This window comes from Phyllostomus discolor, chromosome 4, assembly GCF_004126475.2.
Source record: "Phyllostomus discolor isolate MPI-MPIP mPhyDis1 chromosome 4, mPhyDis1.pri.v3, whole genome shotgun sequence".
NCBI classification, from domain to species: Eukaryota; Metazoa; Chordata; class Mammalia; order Chiroptera; family Phyllostomidae; genus Phyllostomus; species Phyllostomus discolor.
This window is the reverse complement of record NC_040906.2, coordinates 52,590,431-52,610,073: the sequence shown is the minus strand read 5'-3', so window position 1 is coordinate 52,610,073 and position 19,643 is coordinate 52,590,431. Positions and strand designations below refer to the sequence as shown.

General features: G+C 42.8%; 1 protein-coding gene across 1 annotated transcript in view; it reads left to right on the top strand.

Annotated features, from left to right (window-relative positions):
• The window catches only part of MYO3B (myosin IIIB), a 417,036-nt gene that overhangs the window by 31,698 nt on the left and 365,695 nt on the right, over positions 1–19,643 (top strand). The window contains exons 4-6 of the mRNA XM_036023317.1: positions 2,349–2,453; positions 2,659–2,758; positions 5,356–5,432. Coding sequence (XP_035879210.1) covers positions 2,349–2,453; positions 2,659–2,758; positions 5,356–5,432 — 282 coding nt within the window. The remainder of the gene's footprint in view (positions 1–2,348; positions 2,454–2,658; positions 2,759–5,355; positions 5,433–19,643) is intronic.

The following is a 19,643-nucleotide window of genomic DNA, read 5'->3' as shown; positions in this document are numbered from 1 at the left end:
TCCCTAAGTGACATCCGGGTCTGGGCATAAGCAGATGCTCACATTCAGCCGTGGCAGGGAGAGCAGGGCCTCACACTGTGGGGGACCCCCATGTCCTCCTACTGTCTGCCTCACCATGTCTCCCTATGTCCCTGGGCTCTGATAATCCTTCCTATCCTGAGGGCCTCACTCTCTTTTCCTCAGTCTAATTTTATCCTTGTCCCTGCCCTCAGATGGAGCATAGAGTTCTGAATCTCCCGCAAGTCATGAGCAGGCCGTGAAGTGTTCTGATCCCAGGCTTGGTTGGCCTCGCCATACTCCACTGCCATTGCCATTCCATGGGACACCCCCTTGTTGGTGCAAGGCACTTCGCTGAGCAGGTCTCCCTTCAGATTTCCAAATGAGAAGAGGGTCATAAGAAACTGAAGTTTCCATCGTTATCCCCTTATACACACCATTCAAGAGGGGTGTGTATACACGCTCGTCTTGTTCTCTCAAGCTCTCCAAGCTGCATGCCATGCACTCCAGAGGGTTTTCTTTCTGTGGGTTGAGAACTTCGCTCAGTGTCATGTCCTATGTTCTTCCATGGTCATCATTTGATTCTGTGGCCAATTCTTCAATTCTTGTTTCATGAAATGTAGACTCTAGTTTGGGGAGTCTTGAGAAAATTATTTTACATCTATCAAAAACTTAGCCTTTATGACTATTCTATGAGTCATGGCACTGGAGATGCATTCACTGCTCAAGTGGGCATTATATTGGACATTGGTGGTTATTTGCCCTTTCAGGGCCATATAAGACATAGCTGAAATCAAAAGAATCTGGAATCCTTTGGAAGACATTACCCTGGTACTCAACATTAGTCATCAGAACTATTAGAGTGAAGCTACAAGTTACCCCCAACATTAGTAGAAAGTAGATTCCAAGGACGCTTCATTCAAACTCAAGGGGCCATCATAGTCTTCAATGCATTGCACTGCTTCTAGTGTCTCTCCTAAAGATAGTAAGACTGTTTTAAAGATTTTTTAATGCTGTATTAGACTTCTAGTCATACACTCTTGCTTATGAGCAATTTAAGTGGTAACCACATGGGCAGATTCGGTTACAGGTTATTTTGTTAGAGTGTGTGAAATGTGTCTGCCGTGTGTGTAGCAGGGAGTGCTGCACAATCAAATAAAAACATCTGCTCACCCTCTATTAAAATATTGCAGATGTTCATGATTAGAGCTGAATACACCCTAATGTATTATCTCGATAAAAAATTGTCTTTTTAAAGGAAAGGTGCTAATCTGTGCTCCCTCAGAGTTTCTTGCTTATGAAAAGCCAGTTGACTGGGAAAACCCCTCAGTGTTCATTACTCAACTCTCCCCCAAATTGCAGACAACGTACCAAAAGGAATTGCACATTTCTAAAGCAGAGTCTTAATCCTTATAAGGACAAGGATGGCTCTGAGAATCTGACGTAAACTCTGAATTTTTTTTAGCAGAAAAATGCAAGATGCATATACATACTGCCTACCATTCCAATTACAAGCCCTGCCCAAACCAGTTAAGAACCCTTGATTTAAGATGACATGTAGCCAACCATACCCTGCACAATTGACTTCTGCATTTAGTAACAATCATTCAAGAAGAACCTTAAATTGCTGTGAAAGTAGAGTATATACCAGGTTCACATACTCTTAAATCTCAGTGATGGACAATACATAACAAAGAACGAATATGCAACATATACTTTTACAGCATTTTTAATTACAGGCAAAAAAGAAGAGCATAAAATTTCTGAATATCTAACATTGGCTATGAGAAGGTTGCATGCACAGATGATGCAGGTGCACTCCATAAATCTGAGAGGCAACAGCAACTCCTGGAAGAGCTGCTGGTTGGGCTTCTGCCGCCTGCAGCGCCAGCACAGGAGACAGGAGGATTTGAAAAGGGGAATGTATTCCCGCCCCAATATCGATGGCATCCATCTAGACTCTTCTGGTCTTTTCTTGTCTTCAAAATGCATGTTTAAAAACATAGACAGTATTTATATGAAACGAAAAATATCCAGTAATTTGCCATGCCTTCTCTTTTAAATTTCTGATAGTGACCTATGCTTTTGTATTTCACGTGACAATTTAAAAAATCAACTTTTAGACATGGCACTTTCACTCATAAATCATCACCTTGAATAAACACACATATACACACACACAGAACTAGATTTGCCCATGTAATGGAAATTTGAAATTTAATTATTCTGACCTGGAGTTTTGTGATCTGCACATTTATTTTACCACATGGGGCTTGTATTCTTAACATCTTCTTCTTTTCTTTTCATATGTGTCCTGCTGTTGTCTCCCTCCCCTGCATCTCCTCTTGCAGCTGTGTAACGGGGGCTCAGTCACCGAGCTTGTCAAAGGGCTGCTCAGGTTCGGCCAGCGGTTGGACGAAGCGGTGATCTCATACATCTTATATGGGGCCCTACTGGTAAGAAAGTCCCTCGAGCTTGGATCCCACTGCATATTAACAAGGGGGAAACCTCCCTATTAGATGCAAGGTCTGTAACAGCAGGGAGGTTAGACAAATGTGGACTTCGATTAGATTTTTAGTGGTATGATAATTGTTTTAAAATAACCATGTGGATTTTCCATTTCTCTTTCCTGTTGTTTGGTGGCGGTGGGATACCATGCAGGGCCTTCAGCATTTGCACAATAACAGAATCATCCACCGCGATGTCAAGGGGAATAACATTCTTCTGACAACAGAAGGAGGAGTTAAGCTCGTTGACTTCGGTAATGACTGCTTGTCGTTTGTTTTCTTGATGTGTGCAGTTTAGCCAAGGGCAACAATTTATTGCAATCTCAGAAGACTGGGGCCTTACGCCATAGGCTGAGGGACTTTTCCAGTCAAACACAGGCTGGCGAATGGGGGATTTACCAGATGGATCACCCTAGGAGATGCTGTTTGCTAATCTATTTTCAGCTTTAGAAGCAATTTTATTAAAGATAGAAAATAAAAGTGTTTCAAAAGAAGAATTTGACAGAAAAACTTTTTGCTTTTCTGGGAAGAATTTCATGTCTCAGGGCAATTGTTTATAATTTACATTTTGTCATTTCTTCTTTAGCATATGAAAAGAGAAAGCAGTTTGGTCTTTCAAATGACTTTCTGTAGCCTTAGGCATGCTTATTCCCAGTGAGCAGAAGGTAAACTAGTCCTTTGGGTCTGGGAACCAACATCCCTTTAAAATTGTGATTATTGCTGCTGCACGTGAGGCTGGTTGAGCTGGAAACATTACCAGGAAATGCAAGCGTGAGAAGAAATGCAGAGCAATATTACCTAAGGCCAGAGAACTATTAACTGTCCGCTTGCAACACTCACATACTGATATTCACAAACCAACAAACCATTTGGTTTTTCAAGTTTATTGAATGGTTGAATCTTCTAAACGAGTTCAACAACTGTTAGTACTTTGGCATGATTGTTACAAATAATGAAAAGACATTTACAAAAGCACTTTCTAAAATGTCCTTTATCAGTGTCAACATAGTAGAAGAAAAGATTGATGATTTTGAATAATCATTGTTTTATTGGTAAGAAAGAATTCAGTGTTAAAATGTATCAGTGAATCATTTGCTCAGAATAAATTACTCAGAGGTAAATGAAGTTACTTTAGGTGCATTGGTCTATCTAGTAAAAAGCATGCAAAGAAAAATAGCGGGCGGGGGCACTTTAAGTCTTATGCTTCTCCTTCTGTGTGAGGAATGGTGTAACTCAACAAATGTGCTGTGTATATAACACCAGAGATGTATTTTTCACACAATTCTGGGGGCAGTGAGTATGCTGAGGGAAAGAACCTAGAAGATGAAGATGGGGATTAATGCTGACTTAGCCTCTCAACAGCTTTGTGATTTGGCGTGAAGGTAAAGGCTCCTGATCTTTCCAATAGAAATCCCCTGAACTTCCAATTGCTGCAAAAGAAATTTCTGAAAATTAAACACAGAAAAGTATAGTTGTTTTTTTTAACCAAAATTGTAGTGGAGGATTGGGTAAAATAAGAAATTATCCATGGGCAGTAGAGGTTGTAGAACCTTTTTGGCTTTCTAATAGAGTACTAGCAGCTAGCACACCTGCTCTCCACCCCAGAACATCCCGGTGTGCCTCAGCAAATCTATGCCTGATGTTTTCACAGGTGTGCCCTTTGCTAAAATGCACACATATCCAGGTTTCTCAGTTCTCATTGATAACATTAGTGGCAACCCTTATCATTCTCTTAAAGGCTGCATTCAATTTTTGCTTGGTATAAAAGAATGCCTTATATTTATAAAGTACAATTTATAAATCATTTTCACATTTATTCTCTTGTTTGTTCTTTAAGAACTCTGTGCTAGGTTTGATGAGTATCATTACCCCCAACTGGACAATGAGAAAGCTGAGGCTTAGAGTGAGTGGTCTTTGGTAGTGTGGCCGAGTGGTCTAGCGTGAGGTGGTCTGTGAGCGGTCATACAATTAGGAAAAGGCATACCCCTGATGAAAAACAGGTCTTCAGACTCCTAACCCAATGTCCATTTACTTCTACTTCATTCCCTAATGGTAGAAAGAAGAGAGCTGCCTCCAGGCTAAGACAGATAAAGTACATTGGAATTATATTAAAATTCAGGTGCTCGACATTGAGGCCTACATAATAATAATATGAGTCAATTTCTTTTTCCATTTGACAAACAGTTTTCTTGCTAGTTTTCTAGGCTTCTAGGTAAGATAAGGAACTGAAAAGTTTTTATGTTTACACTGATGCTCTATTATAGATAATACATGCCAATTTTCTTTCTCCATAAAATGAAACACCATTTTAAGAAAGAAATCACCTGAAATATACTGGAAATATAATAGGGATATATTTTCCGTTGATCCTGGTTGTTGATGTTTTCTTTTGATTTCAAGTTTTCAGCAATATGGATAGAAATGCTTATTAGGGAAAAGAACATTTGAGTGGTTTAGATAAGGTGATAAATGCTCCCACGCGGTGGTCCGCAGGCTGTGGAGCCTGTCGGCCAGCTCGGACCTGCCTCCTGTGTCTGTGTGGCTTTTGAGCTGGGGGTGGTTTTCACATTTTTAAACAGTTGGGAAAATATCAAAAGAAGAGTATTTTGTGACATGTGAAAATTGTATGCACGCACTAATAAACGTTTATGGAAACACAGGCACACTCACTTATTTCTTTGTGTTCTGTGGCTGCTTTTGCACTGTGGTGGCAGCGTTGAGAAGATGGGACAGAAAACACAAGGCTCAGAGCCTAAAATATTTATTATCGGATCCTTATGGAAAGTTCTCCAGCCCCTGGTCTAGCGTCATCCTGTGCTTGCTGCTCAGCTACGACCCTGTTTCCTTACAGGTGTGTCAGCCCAGCTCACCAACACACGTCTGCGGAGAAACACGTCGGTCGGCACCCCGTTCTGGATGGCCCCCGAGGTGAGGAGCAGACATTTGTTTCTTTGTGTTTGTTGAGTGCCTTGATGCTGTGACTTTTTGTGGGAAATCCCTGAACTTCACACAATTTTCAGGAAGAAGGGAATTCTTTATCCTCCCTGAACTGTGAGGGATCTGGTTTGGGGAGTGGTAATACTGGCACTTAACCATAGAAAAGCAGGATTAAGGCACAGCCAGCCCACAGGACACCTTCATGCAATCAGAGAAAGGTGCCCCCTCCGGAAAGTGCAGCCGTCTCCATGGGTCATGGCTTGGACTCATCCAGCTTTGATATAAATTAGAAAAAGTCACCTTCCCTGGATAGATGCAGCCCCAGTGACATGCGGCTTGGTGACAAGACGGATTTCAGTCCTAGCTGATCTGTACAACTACATGCAGTGGCCCTGGTCATTTTGTGGTGGTGGCTACCATGCACATAGCAGCTAAGCTTATGTACTTTTTTGTTTTCCAATGAAACCTGGGATTTGGTCCTGATTTATTTGCGGCATCATCACCGAAGTCTCTATGAGATGACATATGCAGAAGTTTGGAGACTCTGCCAGCTAGATAAGTCATAGCCTCAAACACAGGTACAGTTTTGCTTGTCAGGTCAGCATTTAATTCCACAGTACTCTGGCCTGTGCCTGCAAGAAGCTCTCGGGGACTAAGCCAATGGGCTCTTTTAATAAGAGGACTTGTACCAACATCTCTTTAGGGGTCTTTCTGTTACTGGACAGGGGACCTGGCCTTCAGTGCATCTGCCTAGGGCCACCTGTAGTGTGTGGGTTCTTGACTTCATGTAGGAAAGATTTCACAACATGAGTCCAGCTGATTTGGAGAGTTTATTAGGGCTGGAAGAGTGAAACAGAGGAAGGACTTCGGGTAGAAGAAGTAACAGGAGAGAGTCTAGGAGGTGTTCTGCTTTGGCTCCCTAGGGAAGTTATAGGAAGGGAGTGAGCCAAAACGGGGCTGCTGTTAGCTCACTGGGAAGTCAGGGAAAGGGGGCCCCTGGAGACAGGATGGGGGGTCAGCCCCGTCTAGCTGCCGCTGCCCACTGCTCCCCGGGAAGGGGCATGGGCAAGCTCTGGAGACAGCCCATGCTGAGTCTTTGTCCCAAGGGCTTTTAATTTTTTTCTGCAGGTGAGAATCTTAGGGGAGGGTTTCAGCAGAATATTCATTAGCTTTTCAGGTGCACTTTTAATATGATTATGCATTAAAACGAGCACATAGGGGGATTTGGGAAATTCTTTGGTCTGCTATACTGTTGTATCTTGAGTCTGCCTGGCTTTTAATGGGGTTCATGTTATTTGTTCCCCTAATTTCATCTGTCCTTGGGTTTAGCTGGCACAAATAACATTACTTGGGCTTCTGTTCTCTAGCTCCCAGTCAAGGGAGATTTAAGCTATGTATTCTTTGGTTAGGGAGGAGAGGTATGAACCATTCACTCTTAAGTGCCCTTGGTTAGGGAAAATAAGTTCTTGGGATTCACCAGCTGGCTGTATGTTGCACAAACTCTCTGGCCTTGTTTAATTTTCTGGTCTCAGTTTTTCCATTCCACTTGTCCAGGAATTTTCGTAGCTTCTCACTACCCTGTCTCATTTCCATCTCCATTCTGTCCCCACAGTTGTCCTTCTGTCTGACTGCCAACATAATCTCCTGTATAGTGATTGGTTCACACCGGTCTGCTTAAACATCTACATTGGCTTCCTGTCATCTATGGCCCTCTCTTTTATGCTTGGGATTTGGACAGACCCATTTTAGACAAAAAGGAAAACCCTACAGATTCCAGTGTTTACTCAAGTCTTATTAAAATGCTTCTTAAATAGCTTTGGCTGGAACAGCTCAGTTGGTTGAACACTGTCCTGCATGGGAAAAGGTCGTGGGTTCAATTCCCAGCCAGGGCACGTGCCTGGGTTGTAGGCTCTGCGTGCCATGCTCGGTTGGGGTGCTTGCGGCAGGCAGGCCACAGACGTTTCTCTCTCATGTTAGTGGTCCTCTCCCTCTCTTTCTCCCTCCCATCCCATCTCTCTCTTTAAAAAAAGCTTCTAAAATAGGTTTTAAAAAACAAAACTAGGAATAAACTCCTAATCACTTATATTTATAGAACTGTAAAACAAAAGAAAAAATGTATTATGAAAAAACTACAAAGCCGGTAACACGCACGTAAGCACCTTTAATTTATGGAGGCAAATGACATTGTTTTGTGAAACTCAGTTCTCTTTTGCATTGTGACTGTTTCAGAACATGAAAGAACAGATTATTTTCCGTTGTTTTGTCGTACTCACTCCCCCGTGCCATGTGGAGGTCCAGTTTTCCCACAGGTGTCCTTGATTTCAGCTAGGGTGAGCTCTTTGTGCACATGGCATCTCGTCTGGCCTCCAGCTGGTGCCTCTCTGGCTTGGTGCCACCTTAATAGTGAACATAACTGTGGTCACTACAATTGTGTGGCAGTGGTTGTCCAGATGATCTGGAGTATGTTTTTTACCACTATTCTTGCCATTTTATTATTATAAATAAAAATTATCATTGAAACAAAAAAAAAAAACAAAACATTTTATAGGGGTCTCGTGAACTTGAGAAATACTGCAGGACAAAATCAAAACTCCTTTGGATGGTGAGTGAAGCCCTTGAGTTCCCACGCTTACCTAGCTGTCCAGCCTCATTTCAGGGTATTTTTCCCCGATTTACTTGTGCTTCATGCCTCAACAAGCGAATGACAAGTAGTTCTCCAAATTCATCCTGATACAGGATTCCCTTGAGCCCTTTCATGTCTGGAGGGATGTTGTCTGGAGGGACCCTGAGAACCCTGGAACATTCCTCCTCAGTCTTCACATTTCAGCTGAAATGCATCTTTCCCCAGCACACCTTCCCTGATCCCTGGCTGACAGTGAGGCTCCTTTACACCCCCCATCAGTCCACCATGGCCATTCTGTTGTCACCGTCGGCGGGCAGGCTTTCCAGCTGGACTCTGCGCTGGGCAGGGACTTGGGACGCCCAGCTCCCAGTGTAGTGCTTGGCACAGAGTGGTGCTCAGTGAGTGTCTGTTGGATGAATGAATCAACTGGTAAAAAAAAGCCAAAGAAGAAGATGAATTTGGAGGGCAGTTTGAGGAGGCCAACCATTGGCATCAGCAAATTTCTCTGTAGATTTTAATTGTTTTAAAGGAAAGCATAACGGAGGGCACTCAACTCAAATCTGGGGTGGCATAACAAGGAAGATGGTATACCTTTTCTAACCCAAAGGAAGCTGGTGTTCTCAGAATCACGATGGGATGAGGAGGATTTTGAACAAATGGGCTTTGCTAGGTTCCTCCCTGTCTACCTAGTTCAGATTAAACTGCAGTTATCTATGATGACACATCCTTTTCTGGGGCAGGTTGTCTATCTAAATGCCTTTTAGGCAGTGAAGGGGAAGGTCAAATTTCTTTCTGAGTCTTTGGATTCTTAAAAGGCAACACAAAATCAACATCCCAAAAGGCATATTTTGAGGTGGCAAACTCTGCTTCTCTTCAGTATGATGGACTGCAGAGTATATTGATCTTAATACGCGTTCACTTCTGCTTGTGTGAGCAAGTGGTGTTTAGATTAACCACGACAGCAATGCACGCAGTGCCAAATGCCAGTGGGATAAAGCCGTTGCAGGCAACCAGTGCTTTTATTTTGAAAATGCAGCTGCAAGATCCTTGATCCTACTTTGTTTTGAGATATTGAATCAAATTATTCTTTTCCCATTTTTATTTCCATTTTTATTTCACCAGCTTGAGTAACTGCAATATTTAATTCAAATACGCTGTGCTTCAAACCAGGTAGCTAATGGAATGTGACCATACCACACAATCAAATGTTGACGAGCGGTCCAAATGCGTGGTTCACTGGGGCAGCTCGAAGCTGCAGCTTGCATTGGCTATCATGTTGTTAACATTCTCCACTTATTTTCTCTCACTGCCTCATTTGGACACTACTAAAGTTGGAAAATTCTGGGTTAAAGCAGTATCAACTCAGCAGTGTAAGAGAAGAAAAACTCTAGGGGTTCGCCTAGTACTTTGTGTGATAGTTGCCTGGCATAGTAAAAAGGTCAATGTGAAAATCAAGATCAGTACAATTTTTTACAGACTCAGTGTGTCATTAGTGTACTATGACTCAGAAGATTATTTTAGGAGGGAAAGAAAAAGGTGCAACATAGAAACTATGTGACAGATTACCCTGAGCAAAGTGACTGAAACTATAGGAAACTGAGTTTCTCATGTAAGTGTAGGTTGCAGAGTTTATTGATTCAGCTGCCTAGTAAACCCACAAAAACCCAGGTTCTTAATTTCCGTGGCCATGACCCCTGCAAGCTGCATGCCTTTGTTGTCAGGGACTGACTTGGGGGCAGTTATGACGACATCACCTGTGAATATGTGGGGGGCAGTAGTGGCTCCAGCATTCCTACAGCCACCTGTGAAAGTGCCTCTGGTACAGACAGATGCCCGCCCTTACTTCTATGGGCCTGCTCCCATGGCCAGCAAAGATGTTTAAGTGGGTTCTCCCACCCTAAGGTCAAAGCCTTGTCCAATCTGTATTGTTTCCTGGGACTGCTACAACAAAGCACAGACTGGGTGGCTTAAAACAGCTGAAACGTATTATCTCAGTTCTGGAGGCTGGAAGCCTGACATTAAGGTGTCAGCAGGGCATGTTCCCTGTGAAGTTTCTAGGATCCTTTCTTACCTCTCTCTAGCTTCTGGCAGTTTGCTGGCCTTTTTTTGGTGTCTTTGGCTTATAGCAGCAAAGCTACAGCATCTGCCTGTGTAGTCACATGCCTTCTTCCCATGCGTCTCTGTCTGCACATGGCTGTCTTCTTATAAGGACACCTATTTTGAATTAGGGGTCCACCCTACACCAGTATGATCTCATCTTAACTAAATATATCTGCAACAACCCTATTTCCAAATAAGTTCACATTCTGAGGTCCTGGGGGTTAGTACTTGAATATATCTTTTTTGGGAGGACATAATTCAACCCATAACAACTCTCCAAATACTTAGCAACCCTCCTCTATAGTAAATAATTCAAATTTCCAAGGTAGTCAGTCTATCATTTGGAACCTGCAGGTCTGTATGTTACAGGTGCTAGCTTAGTGAGAGAGCTCAGCCTTGTCTGTCTGTCTGTCTGTCTGTCTCTCTCTCTCTCTCTCTCTCACACACACACACACACACACACACACACAGCTCTCTCTCAGCCTCAGGTGTCTGAGGCATAAACAGTTCTCTCTTGATGTACCAAGCAGAACAAATTGCCTTCCATGTGGGCTCCCAACGCCTTCAGAATTTTGTTCTGTCCTACCTGTTCTCTGGCATTTTTTGATAATCTCCTGAGGTGTTTGACCCAGGTTACTTGTCTCAACCTTCTGTTTACACTGAGCCCCTGGTCTCTCTTCCTGTATCTTAGACCCATATATGCACACAGTCTTCCCATTAGCCATGCTTACTGTCTCTTTTCTCCTCTAGCCCCTGACACCCAATTTCTTAAAATAAATAACATGATTAATAGTGTCTCGTATTTGCGTAAAACTTTGTATATTATTTTTTAAGTGCTCACAGCTACATGTGAGGATGTCAGCTAGGCATAATTACATTGATGTCATACATGCTGGATCCAAGCCTCTGCCAGGCTAAGTGCCGAGGGACACTAAGGGGGAGGTGGGTGGGTAACAGTGGTGGAAATCCATATCTTGTGACCCGCTGAACTAAGGGATTTTCAAAACAACCCATGCCCAGTGTTGGTATTGGCTTTGCTTAGCTGGTGTTTGCAGGGAACACGTGCCAGACAATGTGCTGGTCTATAGCAAAAGAGATCAGAGGCAAATTTATGTTCATTTTTGTCGATGGCAAGGGTTAGAGGTATTTGATCTTTCCCACCATCCCACATGGCATAGGAATTGAGGAACCAAAGTTGTCATTGTTGTTTTTATTGAGGACATTTGGAGACTATGTTAAATTATGCATTAAAGTTAGTTGAATGCACTGGTGTGGCCAAGCTGATTGTCAAATATTAAAACTCTTCCATTCTGGATAGTAAATGGCCACTGTTCAGATGTGTTCCTCAGCCACCAGAGGTGCGTGTCTTGGGGACACCACAGGCCTATGATGGTCTAGTAACTACAGGGGTAATATTCTCTTCCCTTGCAAGCAGGGGAACCCAAGGACCAGCTCCAGAGCTACAGCCCGCTGACTGTCAGTGTAAACATTGTGTCTGCTGAGCAAGCGTGCAGTGGGAAGGAAACTTTCACTTGCTAAGGACCCGCTCATGCACCAGGAACTGGGAAAGGTGCTTTTTAAATACACCTTTTGATTTTATTCTCACAATAGCTCTCTATAGATTTATCTTCTCCATGTTATCACGGAGAAACGTGAGGCCCAAAGAGGTGTAGCAACTACCATTCCTAAATTCATAACCTAGTTAAGTACTGGAGCTGTTCTGCTTTTCAGAGGGCAGAAGAATGCATCACATTTTGCAGATGGAAAAACTAAGACAGCGAGAGGACACTCTCCTGCTCATGCTGAGCACACTGGGCACCAGAACTCAGGTCTCCTGGCCACTGGCCTTGTCCTCTTTCTCCTTCATGTGTTCATATGGGCTGTTCTTGTGGAAACTGTGTGCTGAGACAGCGCTTACAGCAAAGACAGGTGGAGACCTGGTGGAAGAATACTCTGCAATTGGAGTGTCAGACACATCATTTTAAGAGACGTACATGAAGGGACCCATCACCTATAATTTATAGGTTGGCTACACTTTGCAATCCCACCAATGGGAGAAGCAGCCCATATATTAAGGATCTAGTTTACTCAACATCTTCTAAAACAGCCAAATGTCTGTTTCTGTATTAGAAAGCAAACTTGTGGATAAAACATTTGCTTTTTTTAAAATTTATTTTTTCATTTTTACTTCCATCTGCTCATTGTTGCAAACAAGAGCTAATCAGCTGAGCAGAGAAACAGATGTGCTGTGACAGCTTCCAAAATGGGTCTTTCTCTGCCTGGCAAAGGGTCCTTGACAGGGGATGGTTGCCATAACAACCAGCTTACATCAATGCGGGCTTTCTGCAACCACTCTTGCCTTTATTAATTATGGCATTCCTAGCTAAATGATACACTAACGCTGTTTCCTTTGGTACTGCCAGGACTAGAGATGACAAATGAGATATTATGTGTCGGAGGGCTGAGAAGGCCATAAAAGACTCCAGAGCTAAAATATTATTATTGTCATCATTACCATTTTGTTCCCTGAGCTCTAGCTGTGGGTTTGGTTCCTAACTAAGGGTAAGCATTTATTGAGTGCTTACTATGTGCCAAGCACTAAGTGCTTTATTTGAATGAATTCATTTATAATCCTCACAACAACCCCATAGAGTCAGTGCTATTCTACCAATAGTCCACTGTTTTAGATAAAGTAAATAAGTCACAGAAAGCACTGTTCTGGCCCTTGGACAAGTATTATTAGGTGAAGCCACCAGGTTTTGAACCCAGGTATTTAGCTTCAAAATCCTCCATCTTAACCACTATACTAGAGCAAACTGTTTGTGACCACCAGTGTACCAGATAAGATGTAAATTGGTTTTTCCTCCAATTTTTAAATTACTATTTTTAAAAAGATTTTATTTATTTATTTAGAGAGAGGGGGAAGGGAGGGAGAAAGAGAGGGAGAAACATCAACGTGCAATCGACCAGTTGCCTCTTACCTCTCACGTGCTGCCCACTGGGGCCCTGGCCCGCAACACAAGCATGTGCCCTGACCAGGGAATCGAACCAGCCACCTTTCTGTTCGCAGGCCGGCACTCAATCCACAGAGCCATACCAGCCAGGGCTTAAGTTATTTTTAATAAGAATTATGCTTCCTAATATATACAGAAGAAAATATATTTCTATGTGACACCAGAAGTCAGTGTAATTAATGCCCAAAGGAAGAATCTGGAAAAATAACAAAGTCCTTTAGAAAAGAATTTAGGAGTTTGGATTTTAGTTTTAGCTCTGCCACTTGTTTTTAAACAGTGATTGTGCTTAGTTTATTTTAATATGACTTTAATTTTGGTAGAAAAGTTAAGAGCACAAATTTTGTGGTCAGATCTGGGAGCAAATTGTAGATAAGTTCATAACTACCTAACCACAGACCTCAGGCAAGTTACTGAGTAGTAAGATGGGGAGTAGTTGAAAGAAGTAAAATGAGAAGGAAAGAAAATAGCCTCAAAGGAAAAAAGGAAGTGATGTACTGAAAGTGCTCAGCACAGTACCCACAGTACCATGCTTTAAAAAATAGCGGCACATACTGCCTGAACCCCCATCCCCCATAACCTATTCCCAGCTGTAAGAAAAGAGATTGGCTGTGGGAACCTATGTCCCCAAGGTCGCTTCTGTTTTTCAGAGAACATTTACAGTTTTCGGGGGGAAAAGCCCCTTCTGTCTCTCACGTTCTGTGGCCCTGCTATTCCTCAGATAATGAAGGCAGGAGCTCCCCAAGCTCTCAACAGGGGCGAAGCAACCACACTAGCGAGACCTTCAGGGTGGTTTTTTTTTGTTTTGTTTTGTTTTTTAACTTGACTCTGTTTTAAAGGTCTGTGGATTCTTGGGACCCCATCTGCCAGTCATATCACTGAGAGAGGCCAGCTTTGGCTCTCAGGAGACTTAGATAAGGGGTTTAGAATCTTAGATGATTGTCCAAAAAGCCTGTGTTTCTTTCCCCAAGACATTCATCTCTGAGATTCTGTAGCCATTTGTGTTCACTGGTGCCCTGCCGTCTCCGGTGTTAGCCTCTAAGAAACAGAGGGATTCCCTCCTTTCCCGTTCTGGGGCTGCCCCTGCCTGCATTCTCACAGTGGTTGTGCATTCGAGGGCCCTGGAGCACAGCCCAGAAGCTTAGGGCCCTGGTGGGTGAAGGGCCCAGGGCAAAGGTGCAATGACCGGGTACAGCCCCAGCTTCTATGTAACCCCTTCTCCAGTAATAGCTCCCCCCTCAGCAGGAACTCTGTGGGGAAGTTGAGTCACATATCATAAGTCAGTGTGGAGGAGGGAGGCTGGCCCCGGAGGTGGTGGTGACATATCATCACCCTCCTCCTGGCGAGACTAAATATAGGACACCGTCTGAGGGCTGAAGCTCCCAGATGTGCAGAAGCACGTGAGCCTGGGAGTAGAGGCCTTGCATTCCCCCACCCCCGCTCAGTGCTAAGCAAGAAGTGTCAAAGTAACGGCCTTCGTGAGCATTTGAAACTTTCCCGGTTGTCCTCCCACTTGTCTGCGGGGGCAATGGGAAAGGTCGAGGCACCTGCTCTTTGCACTTCTTCATCCATCAAAGAGGAAGGACTAGGGCTGTTCCCACAGGGGCAGAAGTGTTTGCTGAAGGAACGTCAGAGCCAGCCTCGGCTCTGCCTCAGCTCTGAGTCCCAAATTACCTGAGGTCTACCCCACTACCCTGCTACCCCACTACCCCACCGTCAGTGCCTCCACTGCCCCACCCAGGGCACAGGGGCTGGGCCCCAGGAAAGGGAATCCACACCTCGGCCACACTCTGCATTGGTTCCCCTGGCTCACAGTCACTGAGCTGTCAGGAGAAAAGCAAAGGGTGGGGCGGGGGGCAATCAGTGTTAGGAATGGGAGCCCAGAGGGGCCTGGGGTGGGGGTGGAGCAGACCAGTGTGCACAGTGCTCTGTTAGGTCCCAGGTTTTTCCACCCCTGCTTAGTTGTAAAAGGTAAAGGAAATTACTCACTGATAGGGATGTATGACATTTCCAAGGACATATCCTGGTTATGTGGTGACGTCAGCCTGAGAGAGGGCAGAATCCAGAGACAACCTGCAGCTGAAGGGGTAGGACCATGTGGGATCATTCGGATATTCTGTTTGATTTGCTATATTTTTTTCTTCTTAATGTATTGTGGAGGAGAAAAACTCTTTTCTGTCATTAGTTTCTTATTGTGGGCTCATGCCTCATTTCTGTTACCTACTAGCTGCGAGACTTATGACAAGTTTTTTATCCTTTCTGAATGTTTCCTTACCTGCAGTAATAACGCCGGCCCCAACAATTGTAGAATTCTTACTCATGCTTTCCTTAACTGTACTCTGGTAGAAGTGGAACACTAGTTTGCAAAGAAAAAGGGCAGTAAGAAAGGGAGAGTGAGGGGACAGAAAAAGCGGGAGGTGGCAGGCATCTATGTGCTTAAATGAAGGCTGTTCACATGCTCATACTATGGAAGTTACTGTGGCCGTGGCTTAGGGAACACAAAATCCTAGCATTCTTTGTATTGTCAGAATCCTGACTATTGGTGCAGACACTATGGAAAGCAGTATGGAGGTTTCCTCAAAACATAAAAAAATAGAACTTATGACCCAGCAGTACTACTTTTGAGTATTTTATCTGAAGAAATAACACTAATTCAAAAAGATATGTGCACCCTGATATTCATTGCAGCACTATTTACCATAGCCAAGAAATGCAAGAAACCTATGAGCCCATTAATAGAATGAATGGATAAAGATGATGTGGTGTATCCACACACACACACACACACACACACACACACACACACGGAATATTACTTGTCCATAGAAAAGAATAAAATCTTAACCTTTTGTGACAACATTGATGGACCTAGAGAGTATTATGCTAAGTGACATAAATCAGACAAAGACAAATACCATATGATTTCTCTTATATGTGGAATCTAAGAAACAAAATAAACAAACAAAATTGAAACATAGTTGTATAGATACAGAGAACAAACTGATGGTTGTAAGATGGGAGGGGGCTTGGAGGACTGGGTGAAAAAGGTGAAGGGATGAAGAAGTACAAGTTGGCAGTTGCCAAATAGTTTCAGGGATGTAAAGTACACCATAGGGAATGTAGTCAGTAATATTGTAATAACTATGTACAGTGCCAGGTGGAGACTAGACTTATCTGGGGGATCACTTCACAAGTTATATAAATGTCTAATCACTATGCTGTACACCTGAAACCAGTGTGATACTGAAAGTCAAATGAAAAGTGACAAAAATACAAAACAAACAACTGAATTTCCAGGAGCTGCCTCATTCAGGAGGGTAGTGGGGGAACTGCAGAACTTGCTGCTGATTTGGCCACAGACCAGCTGTGTGACTCAACAAGTCAACTCTCTCGCAGGACTTCAGTTCCCTCCTCTGTGAAATAAGGGAGTTGAATTAATGAGCCCTATCTCTGCATCCGTCTCTGGTGTGGGGAGCTGCTGGAGCGGGGAAGAGCAGTGGGATTATCCTGGGCCTCCAAGCAAATGTGCTTCTTCAGAGTTTTTGAGTACTAAGGACAAATACAGAAATCTGGGCAGGTTGATTTACTTTTCACCAGGAGTTCTGTGGATATTGGCCCTGAGTTGAGCCCAAAGCTTACCATATAATTAAGTATAAGAGACATGTTCCCAGGGCATCAGGGAACTTAAGTGCAATAATCAGTGTGTGTGCTGGCCTCCAACCCAGCTCCAGTCCCTCTCCGCCCTCCACTAGCCATGGTGGGAAGTTGCTGTTGTGGAAGTGTACTCTGTGTTTTTAATGTGAAGCTTGTTTTATTTTTCTGAATGCAGAAGTTGAATAGTACAGTCCTGAGATAAGTTTGTAGAACACCGTATTTTAATTGGAGACCTTTCTGAATATCATAACAGTATAGTTTAAATTATTTCTGGTGATTTCTCAGTATACAACATACAGATTTGATTCTAGCCTTAAGTTGAGTTTTATGAAGGAATCAAAACAGAAACCCCCCATCACTTGCAGTTCTGTTAGTCCACATCCCCTTTGCAAAAAAAAAACAAAAAAAACAAAAAAACAAAAAAAAACCCACAACAAAAAACAAAAAAACAAAAAAAAACCTCAAACAAATTTCAGATGTATCCTGCCTTGAATTTAGGTTTCATCCAAAGGAAGATACTTTGTTTATTCAGTGTCTCAGTTTATAACACTTTTAAGATGTTTGTATGTAAAACTGATGAATAATACTTGCCATTGGAATATTTATAACTGCCATTTCTAATTCCAGGGAAGTTCTATTTTAGAAATCCTTATCAACAAAACATTTATCAGTTATGCTGCATGAATTGCTTAAGCAAAATTAAGAATCCCAGTTGCCTTCCTACCATTTAGCCCATATTGTTTGCCAGTCAGTGGACTGCATTTTTGGGCTCAAGGTCAGCCAATGAGTAATAGCTTCAGGTCTATTGGCCTTTCCTCTTTTTAAAGCTGAATTTAGCTCTTGATATAACAGCAATTTGCCTGTTTATTTGAGTGAAATTTTAATCTTGGCCTTTGGTTATTTTGGATCATACAATCGATTCTAATAAGGTGAAGAACCAGAACATATACGGCAAACCCAATAGTATTTTTAATCACATTTTAAAACATTAGTGGAAAATGAAATAGTCTGAATAATATATATTAGTTTTTTAAGTTTGATAAATTATTTTATAAGAGCAAAACATTTTTTCTTCATAGTAGATAATGCTATTATATTATTTGCTTGAAATATTGATTAAGATATTATTGAAAGAGATTTCAGCTCAGTGGTTCTTGGATATATAATTTGATAAATAGTTTCAGTTAAATATCTTGTTAGAGAAACCTAGTTTTTCTGCATGCCATAGAACATATGGTGACTGAACTTTTAAAATCCCCTTTACATCCAGTCTAATAAAGATGTTCTTTTTGAATGACGAAGGCCTTGAGATGAGGAGAGACAGCTCTCTCAGGATCTTACAGCCCAAATCTTTTGCCAACTGGTAGAGAGTGAATCTCACCTCTATCTTGGGAGCTTTATCAGTAAGCCCCATCCTTGGTCTAGGCTGAAGTGTCACTGTAATCACAGGACATTTCATGGGATCCTGGTGGCCTGAGAAGGTGAGAGTACTACCTCTAGCCTTGTGCTTACAGCAGGAAGGGATGTAGTTGGAAAGGGAAGTTCTTTAATTCTTGTGTGGATCTCCTGAGAACCTAATGTTATAATCAAGATACTACCTTTCCCCTGCCAGCTTGTTGATGAAGAATCTCAACAGCCAACAAATAACCTGAAGGAAGGAAACACACCCTTGAAAATGAAGACAAACTTTTCAAGACAAAACTCAGACAAAATTTGCTCTTTTTGTTGTAGAAATGATTCATGCTCCCTAGACATTTTAGAAAATGCGAAAAGTTTCAAAGTAGTAAGTAAAAAACAGATAGTACCCATATATCAGTGACCGATTGTTATCTACTACCAGCATTTTGGTGCCACAGAAAAAGCTGGTAACCCAGGTTGTAGTAAGCAGTGTGTCAGAGAAAGTCCGTCAGAAGGGGGCTGCTCAGTTTGCATGGGAAGAAGAGGTGCAGGAAGCTTAAGCAATTTACTAAAGTTATCCAGTGCAGGGGGGTGGCAAAACCAAAATGAAGACGCCTGGCTCTGGGAATTTTCTCATACCAGCCAGAGGTGCAAGTCCTTTCACAATGGAAGAACTACCGACAGCTGTTTTTTCTCTGCCTTTCCCCAGCTGGTGACTGAGGAAAGGGTCCGCCATCTTCCACAGAACTCACCTGACCAAGCCCAAGGGTGGATGGGGAGATAGGTGTCAAAGCAGTTGTGTTACTGAGTTGTGGCGCAGTTTCATCTCACAAACTCCTTTGGGGGAGGGACGGAACGTGCTCGCTCTGTGGGGCAGGAAGGAGTGACTGGGGCAGATTTAGGCAGTTTGGGACTTTGGAACTTGTTACCTTGGAGAAGGCCGAAGAGAGCTGCCCTAACAATCAAAGAATGTTGATTTTTGCTCTAAAGACCAGTAGAGCTGAACTGCTAGTAAAAACGTGTTGTCCTCTGTCTGCTCCAGAAAGAAAAGCTTTGGGCAGCTAAGATGGCAGTGACTGACAGCTGGGAGCCTCAAGCCTACCTCTGGGTAAAAAAGCTGTTGGCGTGGGGGCACTGAAGCTGCTTGTGTACAGCTGTTGCTGGTAATCCCAGCATTAGTGTTTTTAGTCTCCCTGAAATAAGCAGCAGTGTGGTCTAAGTGTACCTAGAAAATCTGTAAATTCACATTTCAAGGTAGGGACCCGGACATGCTCCATTAGCCAGCATCCAAACAATTGCTCTGTTGCTGAAGTGCATCTTCCTTAATGGAGGTATTATCACAGCAACCAGCATCTTTTCATGGACTTTAAGACCTTCTACAAAATACTGGTAATAAGATCCCCTTAAGGTTCTAGT